Source organism: Rhinopithecus roxellana, chromosome 12 (assembly GCF_007565055.1).
Source record: "Rhinopithecus roxellana isolate Shanxi Qingling chromosome 12, ASM756505v1, whole genome shotgun sequence".
Taxonomy (NCBI): Eukaryota; Metazoa; Chordata; class Mammalia; order Primates; family Cercopithecidae; genus Rhinopithecus; species Rhinopithecus roxellana.
The window spans coordinates 8,647,765-8,670,266 of record NC_044560.1 but is presented as its reverse complement, the minus strand read 5'-3'; the positions used below and the strand labels follow the sequence as shown (position 1 = coordinate 8,670,266).

The 22,502-nt window shown below is 43.8% G+C and overlaps 1 protein-coding gene and 1 pseudogene across 2 annotated transcripts in view; both read right to left on the bottom strand.

Annotated features, from left to right (window-relative positions):
• The window catches only part of MICOS10 (mitochondrial contact site and cristae organizing system subunit 10), a 31,999-nt gene extending 10,437 nt beyond the window's left edge, over window positions 1-21,562 (bottom strand). The window contains exons 1-2 of one of the 2 annotated variants that reach the window (XM_010385548.2): window positions 21,455-21,562; window positions 21,015-21,150 (exon numbers count right to left, since the gene is read on the bottom strand). In XM_010385548.2, the coding sequence (XP_010383850.1) occupies window positions 21,015-21,078 (64 nt within the window). In that variant the 5' untranslated portion in view covers window positions 21,079-21,150; window positions 21,455-21,562. Of the gene's footprint in view, window positions 1-21,014; window positions 21,166-21,454 lie in introns of those variants that run through there. The other variant, XM_030942984.1, reaches the window with a different exon arrangement.
• On the bottom strand, window positions 8,595-9,398 carry LOC115900844 (annotated as a pseudogene).
• Window positions 21,563-22,502: the final 940 nt, after the last annotated feature.

Sequence of the window (22,502 nt, the reverse complement as noted above, 5' to 3'; positions counted from 1 at the left end):
ATTAGCCGGGCATGGTGGCGGGCACCTGTAGTCCCAGCTACTTGGGAGGCTGAGGCAGGAGAATGGCGTGAACCCGGGAGGCAGAGCTTGCAGTGAGTCGAGAACGCGCCACTGCGCTCCAGCCTGAGTGACAGAACGAGACTTTGTCTCAAAATAAATAAATCCATCCATGCATACATACATCAATCAATCAATCACTCAGTCAATAGAAAGTGGCCTGCTGCAGTGGCTCACACCTATAATCTCAGCACTTTGGGAGGCCGAGGCATGTGGATCACCTGAGGTCGGGAGTTCAAGACCAGCCTGGCCAACGTGGTGAACCCCATCTCCACTAAAAATACAAAAATAAGCCAGGTGGTGGCATGCACCTGTAGTCCCAGCTACTCGGGAGTTGAGGCAGGATAATCACTTGAACCTGGGAGGCGAAGGTTGCAGTGAGCCAAGACCACACCAATTGCACTCCAGCCTGGGTGACAGAGCAAGACTCCGCGTAAAAAATAAAAATTAAAAAAAAAAATTCAATGGAGAAACAGCATCATTAATGTATTTCCCTTACATACACTGACTTGATCAACATTTATTAACATTTTTTAAGTAGAAGGCACTCGGGAAGATTTCCTTTATCCTTGGAGAGTATCAGTCCAGTACAGAGTGTTTATTCTTTGAAAAATGGAAAGTTTAGCAGGGCATGGTGGTGCACGCCTGTAGTCCCAGCTTTACTTGGGGGCGGTGGGGGGCTGAGGTGGGAGGATCGCTTGAGCCTGGGAGGTCAAGGTTGCCGTGACCGGATTGTGCCACTGCACTCCACCAGCCTTGGGCAATAGAGCAAGACTCTGTCGGCGGGGGCGGGGGGGGGGGGGGGGGGTGGCGGCAGGGAAGGAAAGTGTTATACAATGATTATTCTTCAGTTTTGAGGTTATAAGGATTTGGGGTAAGACAGGTTAAAACGACTGTGAGTACTATTAGATTATTTACTAGCTGTGTGTCTCAGGCCCTGGGCAAACTATGTAACTTCTCTATGTTTCACTTTCTGCATATGACAAAGAAGAACACTAAACTTTCTCTAACTGGGGAACAGTGTGAGGATGAAACCGCATGAGATGTGTAAAATCCTTGGAAGAACAGTACATTGCACATAGTAACTGTGATTCACCTTCTTCCCCCACAAAAAAAAAACACTTCAAGAACAAATCGAAAGTCCAAATATTTACTGAGCACTAAAGGGCAAGAGTACTGGCTTCAGCAAGGGTCACAGAGAAATAAAGACAGTCTCTTCCCTGGGGAGTTTGTGATGAAGAAGGGTGAGAAGTCAGAAAGAAGTCCATTTTACCCAGAAAACTGATCAAAAGCAGAACCTCAGTGCTATGAAAGGACAGTGTTCTATGGGTCCAGAGAAGGCGGATGGGAATACATTTGGCTAGGAAGACTTTTTTTAAGTTCTCAAGAAGGTGGCATTTGAGTTGTCTCAGAAGGGCAGACATTTAACAGCCAGAGTTTGTAGAGACGGGAATGCACTCCACTCAGTGGCAGAAAAGCAGGGCAATGCAGGGAACTGAGGAGTGGCCCAATCCAGCTGAAGCATGACGCACATCCAGGACAGCAGGAGAGGAGGCTACAAAGGAATCTCGGGCCTTTCTGCAGAAGGCACCCGAAGCTGGGTCTACAGCACTTCACTCAGTCAACAGTGGGCTTCCCTAAAGAATGTTTTAAAAGCAGTAACATGACTGAAGCTCTGCCCTAGGCAGATTCTTCTAAGGTGTGTAGGATTGCTTGGAAAGGATGAGCATTTTGTTGGCAGAATACATAGGGCTTAACAATCGATTAAGAGAGTGAGTGGTGGCCGGGTGCGGTGGCTCACACCTGTAATCCCAGCACTTTGGGAGGCTGAGGCGGGCGGATCACGAGGTCAGGAGATCGAGACCATCCTGGCTAACACGGTGAAACCCTGTCTCTACTAAAAATACAAACAAAACAAAACAAAACAAAAAAAAAAAACAGAGAGTGAGTGGTGTACATGTGTGTCTAAGAGAGAGGAGAGTGAATGTGTGTGTGAAAGAGAGACTGGGGGTGTGGGTGTATGTGTGGGTGCGGGGGGGTGTGTATCTGGGCTTTTTTATAAGGTAAGGTGAGTGGGGAAAGGCTGTCAAAGAAAAAGCTGAGAACTTCTACCTGGATAATTATAAAAACAATGATGCTACTTACAACAGGCATCAGATAATCTTTTAACACTAAATTCCCTTAATCAATCTAAAATATAACTGGATTCTTGAACCTGGGAGGCAGAGGTTTGCTGTGAGTTGAATATCACGCCACAGCACTCCAGCCTGAGTGACAGAGTAGGACTCTGTCTCAAAAATAAATAAATAAATAAATAAATAAATAAATAAATAAAATATAACTCGATTTCTAAAAACATCCACATTGTTTTCTGGAATAGTAAATAAAAGGAATAGCATTCACTAAGCACTTATGCTCAAGGATTAAATTTTCTCATCTAATCTTCACAATAAACTTATGAGCCCCATTTTATAGAGACACTGAGGCACAGAACCTCAGGTCAGACATGTGAGATGTGAGCCAGGCAGCCTGACTCCAGAGGCGTGGTGCTTCATGCCCACACTATACTGCTCCCAGTACAGCCTCCTCACAGACATATGAAGCTATTATAATACATTTTTAAACCTACCACAGGAAAACTCAACATCTTCCAAACTTCTTTATGGCCAACATTATGTGTGGGCATTTCCTTAATTATACAAACCGTGTACCTACTGTGTGCCAGGCACTATGCCACGCCCTGGGGAATGATAAGTTCCTACACTATGTTCACTGTTTCAGTGTTGGAGCCAGCTGATAATCAGACCCACGAAGTACAGGGTACAATGACAGAAACAGGATGTACTAGGAGCACTGAGGATACCCAAACTGTCCAGGGGGGCTACAGAAGGAAGTGGGAGGAAAGGTGGCAAGAGACAGGAGCTACAGCAAGCTCCTTGCTGCCAAATTATCAAGTGTGAGGTAGGAGATAAAGCAAGACAATCTTTTATGCCATCCATCTAAGGATCGTGGCCTCTACCCTGTAAGCAATAAGGAAGCAACAGAGGAAATTAAGTAGAGAAGCTATACATCAGATGTGTACTTTATGTAGTTCACTACGGCAGCAATGAGGACAGATCTGAAGAAGCCGCCATCAGAGGTGAACGTGAAAATACCAGTTGGCTTCTGCAGCCCCAAAGCAACTGCAAGTGGGAGCTAAGGTGCAGACTTCAGACTCTTCTCGGCTCATCTGACTGGAAATGTTACGGCCTTGCATCCTGTGGTCTCTCAACAGCCCTCCCTCCACCTTTCCTGTATTCCATGATAGGCAGAAATGAAAGAGATGGTATGGAAGACAACCAGTACAGGCAAAAGCAAGGGTTTGACCATGACTAGGAAATTCTGAGAAGGGGGAAGTGGCCACACTTAACGACAATTCGTAGATCAGGGATCCATAGGAAAGAGTATATTAAAAAGCCTCATGGACAAAGACAAAGAGAAAAGGCAGTCAAATATTTTTAAGTACACCCATGTTTCTGCATTTAGGGTGTGCTGATACAAACGATGATATCCCAAGTCAGCATCTGAAAAGGTGTTGAAAGAATCTGCCTGAGTTTCAGGCCTTCTGAGAGCCTGCTAAAATCCAGCAAGGACAGCAAGGCAAGGAAGCAGCACCCAGCTGACATGACAGTACAGCGGCACTCTAGGGTCTTTCTTTTTTGAGACAGTGCCACTGTGTCACCGAGGCTGGAATGCAGTGGAGTGATCTTGGCTCACTGCAACCTCCGTTTCCTGGGTTCAAGTGATTCTCGTGCCTCAGCCTCCCACGTGCTTGTAAACGTGGGATTACAAGCACGTGCCCCCACACGCAGCTAATTTTTGTATTTTTAATGGAGGTGGGGTTCCACCATGTTGGCCAGGCTGGTCTCAAACCCCTGACCTCAGGTGATCCACCTGCCTGTCTCCCAAAGTGCTGGGGTCACAGGCATGACTCACCACGCCTGGCTAGAGTCTTTTTTAAAGGTTGCACTACTCTACCAAGCCCCATAAAAAACCTCTCCAAATCCCTGGACTTGCATACATTATAAAACCAAGAATTGGCCTGGCATGGTGGCTCACACCTGTAATCCCAGCACTTTGGGAGGCTGAGGTGGGCAGATCACGAGGTCAGGAGATCGAGACCACCCTGGCTAACATGGTGAAACCCCGTCTCTATTAAAAAAATACACACACACACAAAAAGCCAGGCACGGTAGCAGGCACCTGCAGTCCCAGCTACTTGGGAGGCTGAGGCAGGAGAACGGTGTGAACCCAGAAGGCGGAGCTTGCAGTGAGTGCAGATCGCGCCACTGCACTCCATCCTGGGCAACAGAGCGAGACTCCATCTCAAAAATAAATAAATAAATAATAAACTTTAAAAAAAAAAGAATTTAGCTTTCACAAAGAAAAAAAATCTGTTTTTTTGAGATGAAGTCTCACTCTGTCACCGGGCTACAGCACACTGGCGTGATCTCGGCTCACTGCAACCTCTACCTCCCAGGTTCAAGCGATTCTCCTGCCTCAGCCTCCCAAGCAGCTGGGACTACAGGCACGTGCCACCATGCCCAGCTAATTTTTGCATTTTTAGTAGAGACAGGGTTTCACCATGTCAGCCAGGCTGGTCTTGAACTCCTGACTTCAAGTGATCCACCTGCCTCGGTCTCCCAAAGTGCTGGGATTATAGGCGTGAGCCACCACACCCGGCCTTAAAACATCTTCTAAAGTAGAAGTTATGAGCTAAAATAAATTTCAAGTTGAGGCCGGGCATGGTGGCTCACACCTGTAATTCCAGCACTCTGCAGTGAGATGTGATTGTGCCACTGCACCCCAGCCTGAGTGACAGAGGAAGACCCTGTCTCAAAAAAAAAAAAAAAAAAAAAAAATCTAGTTGCAGCTGGAATAAAGAGAAAGATAAGTTCTTCATAATCTTGTCTAGGAATACATACAATGAGTAGCATTTATTTTAGTGTCAACAAAATATGTGATTGAAACAGTAATATATTTTTGCATCTAATCAGGATAGGATATTTATGAGCTAACAAGCTCATGGTTTCTCACATACAGGACTATGCTGAAATGGTAAAGAAATTTAAAATTTTGACCAGGCGCAGTGGCTCACGCCTGTAATCCCAGCACTTTGGGAGGTTGAAGTTAGGGGATCACTTGAGGTCAGGAGTTCGAGACCAGCCTGGCCAATACGGTGAAACCCCGTCTCTACTAAAAATACAAGAAGTGGCCAGGTGTGGTGTAATCCCAGCTACTTGGGAGGCTGAGGAAGGAGAAATGCTTGAACCCGGGAGGTGAGGGTTGCAGTGAGCCAAGATCCTGCCACTACACTCCAGCCTTCCAGCCTGGGCGACAGAGCGAGACCCTGTCTCAAAAAAAAGAAAAAAAAAAAAAAAAAAGGAGAGATAAATAAAAAATTCCTACAGCAAATGAATTTCAACTTAGTCATCTGAAATGCTGCCAAGAAACTAGCAGCTTTCTTAAGACTACCTTCCTAGTAAAAAGTGAATTATGTTGCTTAAATCAGTTGCTTTAGTTAATCATTTAAAATCTATCAAACAGGAATTCTGAGTGGTTTATATGTGCAGGTTCTGACAAACAATCAGAAACATTTGTTCTAACTTGTAAACATTTGTCAAAGTAAGGTAAGTCTACAAATCTGTCGACAATTATGTCAGAGTGTTACAATAATTATAAATTATCCTAAGCATCCTAATGGCTTAGACTGGATAAAGAAAATTGAAGTAAAAGCACTAGATTTCGACTCCTCCCAAAAATATCTTGTCTCTCAGTATCCGTTAAGATCAATCTGCTAGCTGGGCATGGTGGTGCGAGCCTGTAATCCCAGCTGCTCTGGAGGCTGAGGTAGCAGGATCGCTTGAGCCCAGGAGGTGGAGGTTGCAGTGAGCCACAATTGTGCCATTGTACTCCAGCCTGGGCAAGAGTAAGGCCTTGTCTCCAAAAAAAAAAAAAAAAAAAAACCCGGAGGTGGGGGTTGGGGGGAAGGGGTGGCTTTGATTTGCTATCTTCTTAGACTACCTCCTCATTTATCTAGAGCCTCCAACATTTTTTCTAATGTGTACTCATTTATCCTTTCTTTCTCTTTCATGCTACCTATCTAAAGAGCATTTTAAAACAATCTCTACCTTCTATTTTTAAAAATGACAAGTTTACAAGACCTAAGAATTATGGTCTATGCTTTTTTTTTTTTTTGAGATGGAGTCTCCCTCTGTCCCCAGACTGGAGTGCAGTGGCGTGATCTCAGCTAACTGCAAGCTCTGCCTCCCAGGTTCAAGAGATTCTCCTGCCTCACCCTCCCGAGTAGCTGGGATTACAGGTGCACACCACCATACTCAGCTAATTTTTTTATTTTTAGTAGAGACGGGGTTTCACCATGTTGGCCAGGATGGTCTCATCTCTTGACCTCGGATCTGCCCACCTCGGCTACCCAAAGTACTGGGATTACAGGCTTGCACCACCACGCTCAGCTGGAGACTATGCTTTCTTTAGTCATTTTAATTATTCTGTTTTTCCCCCTCAACTTCATTAGATTGGTTTGTATTTCCTAGAAATTTGTATGTGAAGAGAATCATACAGCATGTATTCTTTTGTGTCCAGCTTCCATCACTCAACAAAATGATTCTGAAATGTATCCACGTTGTTGTATAAAAGTAGTTGGTTTCCTTTTATTACTGATACTCCACTTTAAGGACAGACCACATTTTGTTTTTCCATTAACCAACTGATGGGTATCTCAGTTGTTTCCAGTTTTTTAACTCTTACAAATAAAGCTGCTATGAACACTCACGTGTAAGTCTTTGTGTGGATACGTTTTCATTTCTCTTCGGTAAATATCTAGGAGTAGAATGGCTATATCATATGTTTAACTTTATAAGAAATGGTTAAACAGTCTTCCAAAGTGGTTCTACCATTTCCCATTCCCATGAACAGTGTATACAAGTCTCAGTTGCTTCACAGCTTAATCAACACTTAGTATTGGCAGTTTTTAAAAATTTTAGCTACTTTAATGGGTGTGTAGGTATATCTCATGATTTTAGTTTGCATTTCCCTAACAGCCACTGATGTTAAGTATCTTTTCATGTGCCTATCCACCACTGGTATAATTTTACCCATGTGTTGTTGTCTTCTTATGATTAAAAAAAAAAATGTTTTTTTAAATTAGCCTGATGTGGTAGCATGCATCTGTAGTCCTAGCTACTTAGGAGGTTGATGTGGGAGGATCATGAGTCCGGGAGGCTGAGGCTCCCGTGACTGTGCCACTGCACTCCAGCAAGGGTGACAGAGTGAGATCCCATCTCAAAAAAAAAAAAAAAAAAAAAAAAAAAAAAAAAAAAAAAAAAACCTGGGAAAAGTGGCTCACATCTCAAATTGCAGAATTTTGGGAGGCTGGGGCAGGAGGATTGCTTGAGGCCAGAAGTAGTAGCCTGAGCAACATGTGAGAAATGGAGTCCATGGGGGCCGGGGAACCTTAAAATTATGAGATCTTTATGTATTCTAAGCCCTTTATCAGATATGTGTATTACAAGTATTTTCTCCCATTCTGTGGCTTGCCTTTTTGCTTTCCTCTTTTTTTGTTGTTTATTATACTTTAAGTTCTAGGGTACATGTGCACAACATGCAGGTTTGTTACATATGTATACATGTGCCATGTTGGTGTGCTGCACCCATCAACTCGTCATTTACATTAGGTATATCTCCTAATGCTATCCCTTCCCCTTCCCCCAACTCCACAACAGGCCTCAGTGTGTGATGTTCCCCTTCCTGTGTCCAAGTGCTCTCATTGTTCAATTCCCACCTATGAGTGAGAACATGCAGTGTTTGGTTTTTTGTCCTTGCGATAGTTTGCTAAGAATGATGGTTTCCAGCTTCATCCATGTCCCTAGAAAGGACATGAACTCATCATTTCTTATGGCTGCATAGTATTCCATGGTGTATATGTGCCACATTTTCTTAATCCAGTCTGTCATTGATGGACGTTTGGGTTGGTTCCAAGTTTTTGCTATTGTGTATAGTGCCACAATAAATTGACAAAGGGCTAATATCCAGAATCTACAAAGAATTCAAACAAATTTACAAGAAAAAAACAAAAAACACCATCAACAAGCGAGCAAAGGATATGAACAGACACTTCTCAAAAGAAGACATTTATGCAACCAACAGACACATGAAAAAATGTTCATCATCACTGGCCATCAGAGAAATGCAAATCAAACCCACCATGTGATACCATCTCATACCAGTTAGAATGGCAATCATTAAAAAGTCGAAACAACAGGTGCCGGAGAGGATGTGGAGAAATAGGAACACTTTTACACTGTTGGTGGGACTGTAAACTAGTTCAACCATTGCGGAAAACAGTGTGGCGATTCCTCAGGGATCTAGAACTAGAAATACCATTTGACCCAGCCATCCCATTACTGGGTATATACCCAAAGGATTATAAATCATGCTGCTGTAAAGACACACGCCTTTTTGCTTTCTTAATAGTGCGATTCAAAGAGCAAAAGTTTTTAATTTTTATCAAATCCAGTATATCAGTTTTCTTTGAAACTGCTTTTTGTATCCCTCAAAATCTTTTCTGACCCCAAGGTCACAAAGGATTTTCTCTTATAGGTTTTACTTTTTAAATTTTTTTTTTTACATGAAGGCAATTTATTAACAGAAAATATTTTGAGAAGTCTTGTTCACAGACGGCGACCACGGCAACCCCATTCCTGTGAGTGCTGTCAGAGGGGATGGGGGTGACGTCCTCAATCCTCCTGATCTTCATATCAGAGCAGACAAGGGCTCTGAGGGCCGACTGGGCCCCAGGTCCAAGGGTCTTGGTCTTATTTCCTCCTGTGGCCCGGAGTTGGATGTGCAGGGCAATGATACCCAGCTCCTTGCACCTCTGGGCCACATCCTGGGTGGCCAACATAGCGTATGGCGAGGATTCATCTCGGTCTGCCTTCACCTTCATCCCACCAGTCACATGGTGATGGTTTGTTTGCCGGAAAGATCCATGACATGGACAAAAGTGTCATTGAAGGATGCAAAGATATGGCAGACACCAAATACATTCTCCCCTTCAGCCACCTGAGGTCTGAGGCTGATGACCTGTTCTTCCTTCTTTTCCTTCCCTTTTTGAGATGCCATTTCTGCACGTTGTCTCCAGTCTCCACACTGGAAAGCTCTTATAGGTTTTATAGTTTTAGCTTTTATATTTAGGTCTATGATCCTTTTAAGCGAGGCTCATTTTTTTCTATATATGGAAACCTAGTTGTTTTAGCATGGTTTGCTGAAAATATTTTCCTTTCTCCATTAAATTGCCTTGTCAAAAATGAATTGATCATTTATGTATGGGTCTATTTCTGGACTTTATCCTATTCTACTGATTTATATGTGCAGCTCTTCTCCACCACCACACTGTCTTGTAGCTTTACTGTAAGCCTTAAAATCAGCTAATACAAGAATCTCAACTTTGTTCTTTTTGAAAACTGGTTTGGCTATTTTGGATTGTTTACATTTTCAGAGATTTAAAAATCAGCTTCTCAATTTCTATAAACTTCTTTGAGCATTACTTTTCTTGCTGGAAAAACAGAGATAATATAAACTTCCCGAGTTGCTGGGAAAGCAAAAAACAGATAATAGTGTACCAAATATGATGGCATAACAGGCATTCGATTAATGTTAGCTTTCTCTTTCTCTCCCTCTCTTGGCCTTTAAATAAACAGGATCCAATCTAGCAATGCCCTAACATTTCACTAGTGGGTCAGTGGCCATAGGAAAAATATTACTACACCAAATGACTTTTATAAGTAAATATTTGTGTTTTTACTTGGATTCAATACCGAAATGCACTTGCCAAAGAAAGCAATTCAGCATATTTACTAATAAACTGTTACAGGCCACATTTTAGGAAAGCATGAAACCACAGGCAGAACAAAAATTTAAGTATGTTTTCAAGTTCCATATAGCGCCTAATTCCATTATTCTGTAACACTAACAGAAAACACTTCTCTAGAAGGTCACAATGTTCCATTATTCATATTGCTGCCGCAAATGGAAAAAGTATTTTTGGTCACATTGTTTAAATATACATAAGACAAACAATATGTGGCTACCCAATTCAACAATTAACATGTACTAATTTAAAACCCAAACCAATAAACAATCAAAAGCCTTTGAAGTATTTAAGTATAACCTAATTGATATCACTCCATGGAATAGAGAGGTATCAGTTTGCAAACACAGGCTACCAACAGGCAATTTTTGGTGAGCCACCAATGCTTTGTGGTAAACCCACATCTATCAGATGAACTGATACTTAAAGAAAAACAATAATTTGCTTTCTTTTTCCATGACTATTCAATGGCCTCTTTTAGTGTTTTTTTAAACATTAAAATGACTTCAAGCAACTTAACTATACTTGATTATCGAACGAATACATAAAATCTGCTGGTTAATTTTAATTTTAAGGCAAGTCAGCTGCTAAGTCTTTTACTGTCCTACTTTCTTTTTTCTTTTTCTTTTTTTTTTTTTGGAGACAGAGCCTTCTTGCTCTGTCACCCAGGTTGGAGTGCAATGGCCTGATCTCAGCTCACTACAACCTCCCCTTCCCAGGTTCAAGCGATTCTCCTGCCTCAGCCTCCTGTGCAGCTGGGATTACAGGCATGCGCCACCACACCCAGCCAATTTTTGTATTTTTAGTAGAGATGGGGTTTTACCATATTGGCCAGGCTAGTCTCAAACTCCTGACCTCAGGTGACCCACCCTCCTCAGCCTCCCACAGTGCTGGGATTACAGGTGTGAGCCACCGCGCCCAGCCCTGGCCACATACTTTCTTAACAAGGAAGAAGCAAGGCCAAATCCTTTCTTTTCATGAAGATGAATGCATGACAAACCAGTAACTTTCATCTCTGTTAACTGAGCTGCATATAGAGACCTATCTGAAGACACACTAGAAATTAAGAAACTACAAAATGTTATTCCCCTCTTTGCCTCTTCTATTTGTCAAAAGCATTACCATGCTCATTTATGTAGGCTTGGCACCACCTGACTCCTCCCACTCTTGAGCTTGCATTTCAAGTTCTGTAAATATAACCTCTGTACTAGCATCATTATATCTCTCTTTTCCACTCCTGCTGCTCCTATCTTAGTTCATGCTTCCTTTCATTTGATCAGCTCATCTTTGGCAAGATTTGCAATAATATACTAAGCTAGCTCCCTGCCCCCGCATCCTGGCACTCTCTGATTCATTCTCATCACTTCAGTGATCTTTCTGAAATCAGAAATTCAACCACGTCGCTTTTCAGCTTACCATTCAATGAATTTCTTCAAATGCTAAACACAGAATTGCCACACAACCAAGTAATTCCACTCCTAGGTATATATCCAAGAGAAATGAAAACATGTCCACATAAAAATTGGGAGGCTGAGCACTGTGGCATGCACCTGTAATCCAAGCTACTCAGGAGGCTGAGGCAGGAGAATCACTTGAGCCCAGGAATTTGAGACCAGCCTGGGCAACACAGACCCCATCTCAAAACAAAACAAAACCGTATACACTTGATCACAGCAGCACTATTCATAAAATGTAAAAGTGTAAGCAAACTAAATGTCCACCAACTGACAAATGGATAAAGAAAATGTAGTACAAATATACCACACAACATTATTCGGAAACAAAAAAAGAGTGAACGGATAAATGCAACAGCAGGACGAGTACCAAAAACACTACCTAGGTGAAAGAAGCTGGATACAGAAGACTCCATATTATATCATTTTATTCATGTAAAATGTCCAGAATAGGAGATTCCAGAGACAAAAAGTAAATTGGTGGTTGCTTGGGGCTAAGGTAGCGGGTGAGAGTTTGGGAATAGGAGCAGCTGTGTCCAGTGTTTCTTTTGGGGGAAGCTTAAAATATTCTAAAATTAGATTGTGATAACTGCACAATTTGGTGAATAAACTAAAATTGTACACTTTAAATAGGAAAATTTATGCCATGAAATATATCTCAACAAAGTTTTAAAAATCTCCGTAACTTCCTACACCCTTTCGCCTTTCCTGCCTCCTCTTTTGCACCCCCCCCACATAAGTCCTTTAACCCCTAAAGGATAAAATCTCCTGCATTAGCATGTGATAGCTACAAGAACGGGGTTCACCTTCCTACCCATGCAGCTGTAGCCCCTGTGATCTTAAAGGAGGGATTCTGCCACCGTGAGCTTCCATTGTAAAAATGGAGAAATACCTTACAAGGATATGAGATAATGACGTAAAATATAACATGCTTAGCACTGTGCCTGGCATGCGGTTAAGCGCTCAATAAGTGACGGTCATTCTCATCACTCCCAGAAGGAACCAAAGTATCCCTCTCCTCTGGGACACTTAGAAGGCTTGAAACACCTGGTCCACCTATTAAATGTCTGCATCTTTTCCAAAATGGGGGTCAAATGTCCCTCGTCCTTTTCACATTCCTCAAGGTAGTAAGCCCCTCCAGGGTAGGGCCAGTGCCTATTCACCTGTGTGCCACCCCCTGCCAAGGCTTACCATAATACCCGGTATTAAATTGTTTCAAGAAGTATACATTAATGATTACTATGACATATATAAACTAGAATATTGATTGTCGACCCACAGTAGCCAAGACCCACAATAAGACCCACCTACGACCCACAATAGCCAAGATCAGGGTAAATGTGTTAATTATTTTAACTCTTTTACCTCCACTCTTCAGTAACAACCTCCAGTTTTTATTTATTTATTTGAGACCGAGTCTCGCTCTGTTGCCCAGGCTGGAGTGCAGTGGCTTCATCTTAGCTCACTGCAACCTCCAACTCCCAAGTTCCAGGGATTCTCATGCCTCAGCTTCTCGAGTAGCTGGGACTACAGGTGACGTACCACCACACCCAGCTAATTTTTTTGCATGTCTAGTAGAGACTGGGTTTCGCCATTGTTGGCCAGGCTGGTCTCAAACTCCTGGCCTCAAGCGATCCACCCATCACAGCCTCCCAAAGTGTTGAGACTACAGGCATGAGCCACCGCACCCAGCCTCCAGTTAATATTTAGTTAAGTACAGGCAACGTCCTAACTGCTCTAGAGATTATCTCATTTTATCCTCACTTGCAACCACCCTCTGCGGCAAGTACTATCATTTTATAGATAAGAAATCCAAGGCTGAGAGGTATTTACTGGTACATTTATTTCTAATGAAAAAAATGAGGAAAATAAAAACAAAATGCCTGTGTCCGCCACTACAGTTCACCGAACTGAATACATTCTGGGGCTGTTTGAATATGTCCATGACTTGCCTTTTTCCTTGCTACTAAGATAACGGAAATCATTGTTGTGCTTGACACACCTGGCTTGCCAGGACAGCCTTCTCCAGGAAACTCTCCAGCTTTGGGCGACCTCTCCCTCCACCATGACATCTCCTCCCTGCCTTCATCCTAGCTAGCCCTCTGATTCATTCTTATCAACGATTTTTCTGAAATCAAAAATTCCAACCATGTCACTCTTCAGCTTACCATTCAATGAATTTCTTCAAACGCTAAAATACAGAGTTGCCACACAACCTGACTTCCTTTAGAATAAACTAGAATTCTAGGCCAATACATGGATCAGTAAGACTAGATATTCCTTACTCTGGTCTCACATTGGAGCAAAACAAAGAGAAAAGGGACACAGCCAATTTTAAAGCTTTCTAAGTCACACTAGGGATTCCCAGGACCTCCGCATGAATCCAGGAAGTGCGGGAATCAGATTTTCCTCAAAGTGTCCTCTGGCAAATCCATAGTTTGAGGCCTGGCCACTGTCACACGAGCAACATCAATTTGGTCAAGAGGTCCCCGGCCTGCCGGTGCAAGCCTTCGGCATTCAAGAAGAGTAAGTTGTAACAGAACTCTGAGGGCAATGACAGTGCTTCTGCTTCTGTTTTGTGTTTGTTTGTTTGTTTGTTTGTTTGAGACGGAGTTTCACTCTTGTTGCCCAAGCTGGGATGCAATGGCAGGATCTTGGCTCACTGCAATCTCTGCCTCCCGGGTTCAAGCCATTCTCCTGCCTCAGCCTCCCAAGTAGCTGGGATTACAGGTGTGCACCACCACGCCTGGCTACTTTTTTGTATTTTTAGTAGAGACGGGGTTTCGCCATGTTGGCCAGGCTGGTCTCGAACTCCTGACCTCAGGTGATCTGCCCGCCTCGGCCTCCCAAAGTGCTCAGATTACAGGCGTGAGCCAGCATGCCCGGCCTAGTGCTTCTGTGACCCACACTTGCAGGGCTCATAAATTCTCAAACCACAGGGAAGCAGCCCCTGGAAGTCTGACTTTTCTCATCTCCTAAAATCTTATTTTCCTTGGGAAACTGAAAATAGACATAACCTCCCATCCAGTCCAGGATGACAAGCCCAAGCTGAGGACATCGGCTCTGTGGAGACCAGAACAATTTAAAGTCTCCTCTGCTGATCAGACATTATGCCTTCTAGTCTCACTAACAAGAAATGTGTGACTGATTCATGCTCATGGGCACTAAGACAGATTATCCACACATACAAGGAATATAAACAACACAGCCCTTGAACTGAGTGGATAAAGAAAGCCAGAGCATCTAATAAATCTGATAAAACTTAAAAATAAATCCATAAAATAAGCAAAACCCATTAATGACGCATTCACATAAAACTAATGGAACATGCCATTCATAAAATGTAATATTCTTCACTCCTTTTTAATTTCCTGCAGTAAGGCTTTGGCACTATCCCCTAAACCAACATCATCCCTCTACTTGTTTAAATACAAAAGTGCTCTCTGGTTTATGTTTCTCAGTTGACTATTCCCAAATATTTTTAATACTACTTTATTATTCAGATCTACTGACAGTAATTTACATTCCCAGATGAAATTAAAAGTTGGTATAAGTCCCCAGAACACAAGGATACATGATCAAACATGTGAACGGGCAGAAATCTACTTTACTTGGAGTTTTTCAGTTACACACTAATTCATTCAGTTAATAAACACACTCTAAGACGCAAATATGGGCAGAGAACAGTCTACACAATTCTCAGCAATACATGTCATTCATTTAACAATAATTATTGTATGCCTCCTCTAAACCAGGGGTTAAGGGATCAACAGTGAACACAACAGCCTTTGGTTCTCATGAAGTTTACATTCCAGGGAGAAGGAACAATCAAGTAAAGAAGCCAACTACAAATTTCAAATGGTGAAACATGCTATTAAGAAAAATGATGTGATAAAGAATAAATAGAATACCTAGGAACTTCTTAAATGCTAACAGGGTTACTAAGGAAAAAAGACCTATCAATGTCAAACTTTATAGATGAACTAGGCAATGCATGTAGTGGCAGTGGCAGGAATAACAATAGCGGTTGGCCGGGCGCGGTGGCTCAAGCCTGTAATCCCAGCACTTTGGGAGGCCGAGACGGGTGGATCACGAGGTCAGGAGATCGAGACCATCCTGGCTAACACAGTGAAACCCCGTCTCTACTAAAAATACAAAAAAACTAGCCGGGCGAGGTGGCGGGCGCCTGTAGTCCCAGCTACTCGGGAGGCTGAGGCAGGAGAATGGCGTGAACCCGGGAGGCGGAGCTTGCAGTGAGCTGAGATCCGGCCACTGCACTCCAATAACAATAGCGGTCAAAAAGAAGTGTAAAAATGTGACAAGAATAAAGAAAAAGAAAGGAACAAGGGCTGAAAGAGTGGAAAAAAAAGAGAAGTGGATGTGTAACAAAACAAGTAAGGGCTCACTGTGCCCATCACTGAGACCTGCCTTCCACGAAGAGAGAGACATGGGTTTTAATTTTTGCTGCTGTTTCCGGATCCGTGGGCTTAATTTATCAGTTCAAACCATACTAGAAATCACCTATTCTTCCACACTATTTGATACAAAATAAATAGAGGTTTTAAAACCCGAATAAACAGGTAAAATATAACTGCTTTTCTTCTTCTTCTTTTTTTTTTTTGAGAAAAGGTCTTGCTCTGTCACTGTCATCCGGGCTGGAGTGCAGTGGTGTGATCACAGCACACTGCAGCCTCAATCTCTAGGCTCAAGCCTCTCAAGTAGCTGGTACCACAGGTGTATGCTACCACACCCAGCTAATATATATATTTTTTGCAGCAATGGGGTCTAACTATGTTGCCCAGGCTGGTGTCGACCTCTTGGGCTCAAGTGATCCTCCCACCTCAGACTCCCAAAGTGCTGGGATTATAGGCACGAGCCACTGTGCCTGGCCTAGAATTGCTTTTCTTAAGACAGTAATGGGGGCAAGAGTGTTTATAAATAAATGTATCTCTTCCTACAGGACAAAATCATATGGTAAGTTTTATTAAGATTCAAGCTTCAGGGTGAAAAGATCCTTGAAGAATACTTTTTTTAAGCGACCACTCCCTAAAGCACAGGCTTAAGAAAGCTACTTAACTCAGCTATACAACACCTATGCTAAACAGGAGTGATTACAATAGTCATCTTACAGCAAACTAGTGGGAAAATAACCCTGGTGAACCCTGGAAGCAAAACACTTTAGGTATAAGACAACCAAACAGAGAAGGACTCACAGAAGCTGCTGTGCATTCACCATGGCTTCCCTTCAGTCTGTGCCAAGCCAGAGTATGAAATTATCAAGATGGATCAGGTGTGGTGGCTTATGCCTGTAATCCCGGCACGTTGGGAGGCCAAGGTAGGTGGATCGTTTGGACCCTGAGTTCAAGACCAGCCTGGGCAACATGGTGAAACCCCATCTCTACAAAAAATACAAAAGTTAGACAGGTGTGGTGGTGCATACCCACAGTCCCAGCTACTCAGAAGGCTGAAGTGGGAGGATCGCCTGAGCTCTGGAGGTCGAGGCTGTGGTGAGCCGTGATTGCACCACAGCACTCCAGACTGGGTGACACAATGAGACCTTGTCTCAAAAACAACAAAAACCCACAATGAAATTATAAAGATGGAGCGGAAAGCCTGCATTGGCCTTTTCTTCCTGTCTGTATCTTCCACCAAACCTCTTACCTATATTACCACAGGCTGCCATTCCCTGAGTCTCTATCTCCATTTTGAAATACCAGAAAAGCAAGCAGCCAATGAGGTTTAAGGAGTTCCAGAACCTCACCACCCAGAGAAAACAGGAAGCAACACATTCACTGTAGAAGAGCGTCCACTTTCATCGTCTCAAAGCCAACTCAGACTAAAGCCTCCCTTGCTGCTTCTCTCTTCTGCCCTCTCTCTCAGCCCATCACCAACAGGACAACTCCCTTATTTCACAGATGGGAAAAAGTTTGAAACTTCTCAAATATGCCCATTTATTCCAGTCTAACAGGTCAGACTTTTATCACCTCACAATCACAGTACTGCTAGTTTCCTCTGCTCCAAATTCATTCTGCCAGAACAATCATGCTAAAATTTCATTTACTAGGTTGGTGCAAAAGTAACTGCGGTCTTTGCCAATTTTTTTTTAAATGGCAACCTAATATATTACATCAATTCCCTGTTGACGGCAGTGAAATGTCTTATGCCTCTCTATTTGCCCGCTGACTGACCCATAGCTCAATAAATATTTGTTGCTTGAAACCATCCCAGATCACCCACCAGCCTATGCCTAGTGAGCCCTGGAAGCAATAGATTTTTAAGGCAGAGGTGTTGAATATGCAGAATGCATGTGAAAAAGTCAACAGTCAACTCAAACACCTCCAAGATAAAATGGAGTATCTCTAAGACATTTCACAGTTCTGACTCCACCTAAACCAGCCTCTCTGCACTGAAATTAGGATGTCTGGGTTCTAACCCGAGCTCCTCCACTTCTGGCTATTTAACCTCTGCGCTTCAATTTACTCCTCATGAAAATCCAACGTGGCTTTTGTCAAGTTCTTCTTCCATCCTACCTGACTATTCAATCCCAAGCCATTCTACAAAGGTCAATAAGAGTCTTATTGAATGACCTCAGCCCATCTCTTCAGTCACTTAATATACAAACCTAGAGCAAGAGTCTGGGGGGGAGGAGGGAGGGATTGCATTGGGGAGTTATACATGATATAAATGATGAATTGATGGGTGCTGACGAGTTGATGGGTGCAGCACACCAACATGGCATAAGTATACATATGTAACAAACCTGCACGTTATGCACATGTACCCTAGAACTTAAAGTATAATAAAAAAAAAAAAAAAAAAAAAGAGTCTGAATCATTCATTTCAATTTATACCTGAGATCGTACATTACCTTGCCTCATTTAATTACTCCACATGTATATGACGCACCCCTACTAATGTTCCACACATGAGAGACAGAGTGACACTATTCACTGCCTCACGTGGTCTTGAGTAGCACAATAATATTAATATCAACCACTGACTGGGTGCAGTGGCTCAAGCTTGTAATCCCAGCACTTTGGGAGGCTGAGGAGGCCAGATCACTTAAGCCCAGAAGTTTCAGACCAGCCTGAGGAACACAGTAAAACACCGTCTCTACCAAAAAAAAAAAAAAACACAAAAATAGCTGAGCATGGTGGCCGGGGACCTACAGTCCCAGCTACTTGGGAGGCTGAGGTGGGAGGATCACTTGAGCCCAAGGAGACGGGGGTTGCAGTGAGCCGAGATCCCACCACTGCACTCCAGCCTGGGTGAGAGAGACCCATTTCAAAAAATAAAAAAACAACTATTATAAGTGTGGCGCACTGGCTCATGCCTGTAATCCTGGCATTTTGGGAGGCTGAGGCAGGAGGATCGCTTGAGCTCAGGAGTTAAGAGACCAACCCGGACAACATAGGGAGACCCTGCCTCTATAAAAAAAAGTCAGTTAGGCCGGGCGCGGTGGCTCAAGCCTGTAATCCCAGCACTTTGGGAGGCCGAGACGGGCGGATCACGAGGTCAGGAGATCGAGACCATCCTGGCTAACACGGTGAAACCCCGTCTCTACTAAAAATACAAAAAAACTAGCCGGGCGAGGTGGCGGGCGCCTGTAGTCCCAGCTACTCGGGAGGCTGAGGCAGGAGAATGGCGTAAACCCGGAAGGCGGAGCTTGCAGTGAGCTGAGATCTGGCCACTGCACTCCAGTCCGGGCGATAGAGCGAGACTCCGCCTCAAAAAAAAAAAAAAAGTCAGTTAATTAAAAATAAATAGAAATAAAACAAAATAAACTTTAAAACTAAACAAAAACTTTAAAACCCAGTTACTATGACTACCGTTTACTGTATACATAAAGCGCCAGGCACTGTGCTAAGTAGCTTATGTATTTTTCTGTCCTTTACTTTTCTTATACTTTCAGGTAAATTTCTTTTTATCACCACTTCGTAGTTGAGAAAGAGACTTTACCCAAAGCTACAAAATTAGTAAGGACGGGCGAGAAGAGCAAGTGGATAATTCAAACTCGGCTCTGTCTACCTCCAAAGCCCCTTCTTATTTTTTTTTTTTTTAAATAAGGGTCTCACTTTGTTTCCCAGGCTGGTCTCCAACTTCTGATCTCAGGCAATCCTCCCAACTCGGCCTCCCAAAGTGCTGGGATAACAGGCCTGAGCCACTTCGCCCAGCTCAAAGCCCTTTCTTAACTACATGACATTGCCTAGTAACTACTTTGGTCATTTCATATCTAGGTGTTAAGTCTTCTCTCTGAACTGCAAGCTGTTAACAGTAACAAAACAAAAGTGGCTGTTTAGTTGCTTCCAAAATAACCCATTCCTAAGTGATCCATATTCAAGCCTGTACACGAATTCACTAATTTAATCCTCCCAACGACTCTATGAGATAGTAATAATTATTACTGCCAATTTCCAAATAGGAATCAGGCACAGAAAAGTTAAATAACTTGCGTCAAATCACTTGACTGCAAGTGCTGAATTCAGAGGTGAAATGTTAACTGGTAAGTTGTTTCATTTATTGACTCACTCTCAACAACTTTTATTAAGTACTCTTTCAGGGGCTGGGGATGGGGCAGTGACTAAACCAGAAAACATCCCTGCTCTCATGGAGCGTACAATCTTATTCCTCAATGTTTTCATTCAAAGACACAATCCTAAATCCTCTTAAATACCCTAAGATTACCACACAAAAACATCACATTTGGGTAACAAAAATTAATATCAAAGAAAGAGCACAGGACTTGACCCCAGAAAACCTAGGTTAAATCCCTAATTTTGCCATTTGTTAGCTATAACCGTGGGCAAATTCCTTCACCTGACTCTCCATTTCATAGCCTGTAAAAAGATTATTTCGCACAATGAAGACCATATACGCTCAATAAACGAGTTTCCTCTCTCCTCCCCGCCATACAGTGACTTCATAATCTGTGCCGTCACTGAGCACGTGTTAAAGGACTATGCAGAGTTCCATTAAGGACTGAACGTGAACAACTTCTTACTTTTCAGCGCAGTTCTCTCCAGATCATCACCCCTCTGTCTCTAAGTTCAGGCCCCAGACTACTCCGACTCAAATAAATCAGGTGGCAAGTCGGAAACGACAGCAACTTGCATCAGGGCCTGGCGGTGTCTATGAAATGCTCCAGGTGACCTTCTGCAGAAGGCACTTTGATTTCCGCGGGGAAGCAGCGTGGCCTCCTAAGCCGGTACCCCGCTGCGTGCCGGGGGATGCACCACCCAGGAGGAGAACCCCGCGGCTCCGGCACGAGGGTGTGCCCCGACACTGTCTTCCACTCAAGAGCTCTGCGACTGTCCTGCCACCTGCCAACCCCTACCACCTCCTCGGGGCTGCAACTCCACCCCGCAGCCAGGCGGCTGCTCCGGCTCCTCGGGTCTGTATGCGCCGCCCGAGTAACCGCCCGCCTGGGAACGGGCGGCTCGCCCTGGCCGGAGGGGCCGGAAAAGGCCAAGCGGCCTGACTTCCCGTGGGGCTTTCCTTCCTTCCTCCGGGGCAGCGCAGCCTGCAGACAACAGCTGGGCTACCGGCCGGGCCCGCACGGGCGAGAAGCCCCTTACCTATCTTCACGACCGCATCTGCCAGGCACCGGTCCCACTTCCTGCCGAGCTCCGACTCCGACATGTTCCCCACCTGCGCCTCCAGCTTTCCTCTCGGCCGGCCCCCGCGCTCCGACCCCTTCAAATCTCGCGAGAGCTGGAAACAAGTCCCAGGTCAGGAAGGCCGGCGCAGACGTTCCAGATATCGCGAGATGATCCGCTGCTTCCATCCCTTCCGGTTTTTTCAGTTGGTCGTCAAGGTGACGAGTTGCCTGGAAGCTCGAGGTGACCCTGACCTTGGGGCTGAGCCTATGGGTTGCAAGGCTGGCAGTTTCCTAGGCGTCACCCCGAGCCGTTTCCAGGCCTTTCCTCCGCACCAAAGTGCGACATTGGCCCTGGAAATTCCCCGGGCAAGAGAGGGCACAGACTTGATTTATTCGCTAATTCGCTAACGTACTCACCTTCACTTTCCCTACTCACTCTCTCATTCGTTCGCTGGTTTCTTGCATTGGAATTCCCGCCTGAACCACTAACACCGAAACTGCTCTGGGAAAGGTCACCTACCGCCAAATGAAATGGACGGTTTTCTGACCTCTGTACCGCATTCCACACAATTGTCCCTCCCTCCGATCCTCCCCGGCTCCTCCTCTATTCGTTTCAGTCCCGGTAACGCTACTCTTTCCTCTTCTCCCCATCTGCTGTTGTCTTTTGGTTTCCTCCAGCGCTGCGTTTTCTCTGCCCGCTGTTTAAGGAATGTTGGTTCGCAAGCTTACATCAATTCTCTTTTCACTCTACAGACTCCCCCTGAGTAATTGCAAACACTGCCAAATTGTATCTCCAGGTAAAACGTCTACCTCAGGCCTCCTATCCACGTATATATTTACACACACACACACACACACACACACACACACGGTACCTTCTGTATCTATGGGCTTTGCATCCATGGATTTAACCAACCATGGACCAGAAATATTTTTAATCAAATAAAAAGTAATACAAAATTTAAAATTCAGTGCAACTATTTACGTAGCATTTACATTGTATTAGGTATTATAAGTAATCTAGAGATGATTTAAAGTATATGGGAGCCAGCGCAGTGGCATGCATCTATAGTCCCAGCTACTTGGGAAGCTGAGATGGGAGGATTGCTTGAGACTAGGAATTCGACTTCATCTCTTAAAAAAAAAATAAGTAATTTTTAAAAAGGGTATGCAAGCATATGTGTAGGTCGTATGCAAATACTGTGCCATTTTATAGATGGGACTTGAGCATCCTGCATTTTGGTAACTGCAAGACCCTGAAACCAAATGCCCACAGCTATCAAGAGAGATTGTATATCCAGCCTACTGGCTAGTGTCATTGATTTTAGTCTTCCATCCTACCAACAAATATAAATCTGACCATGTTATGCCTCTGATTAGAAGCTGTCAATGAAGGCCGAGAGCAGTGGCTCACATCCGTAATCCCAACACTCTGGGAGGCTGAGGCAGGAGGATTGCTTGAGGC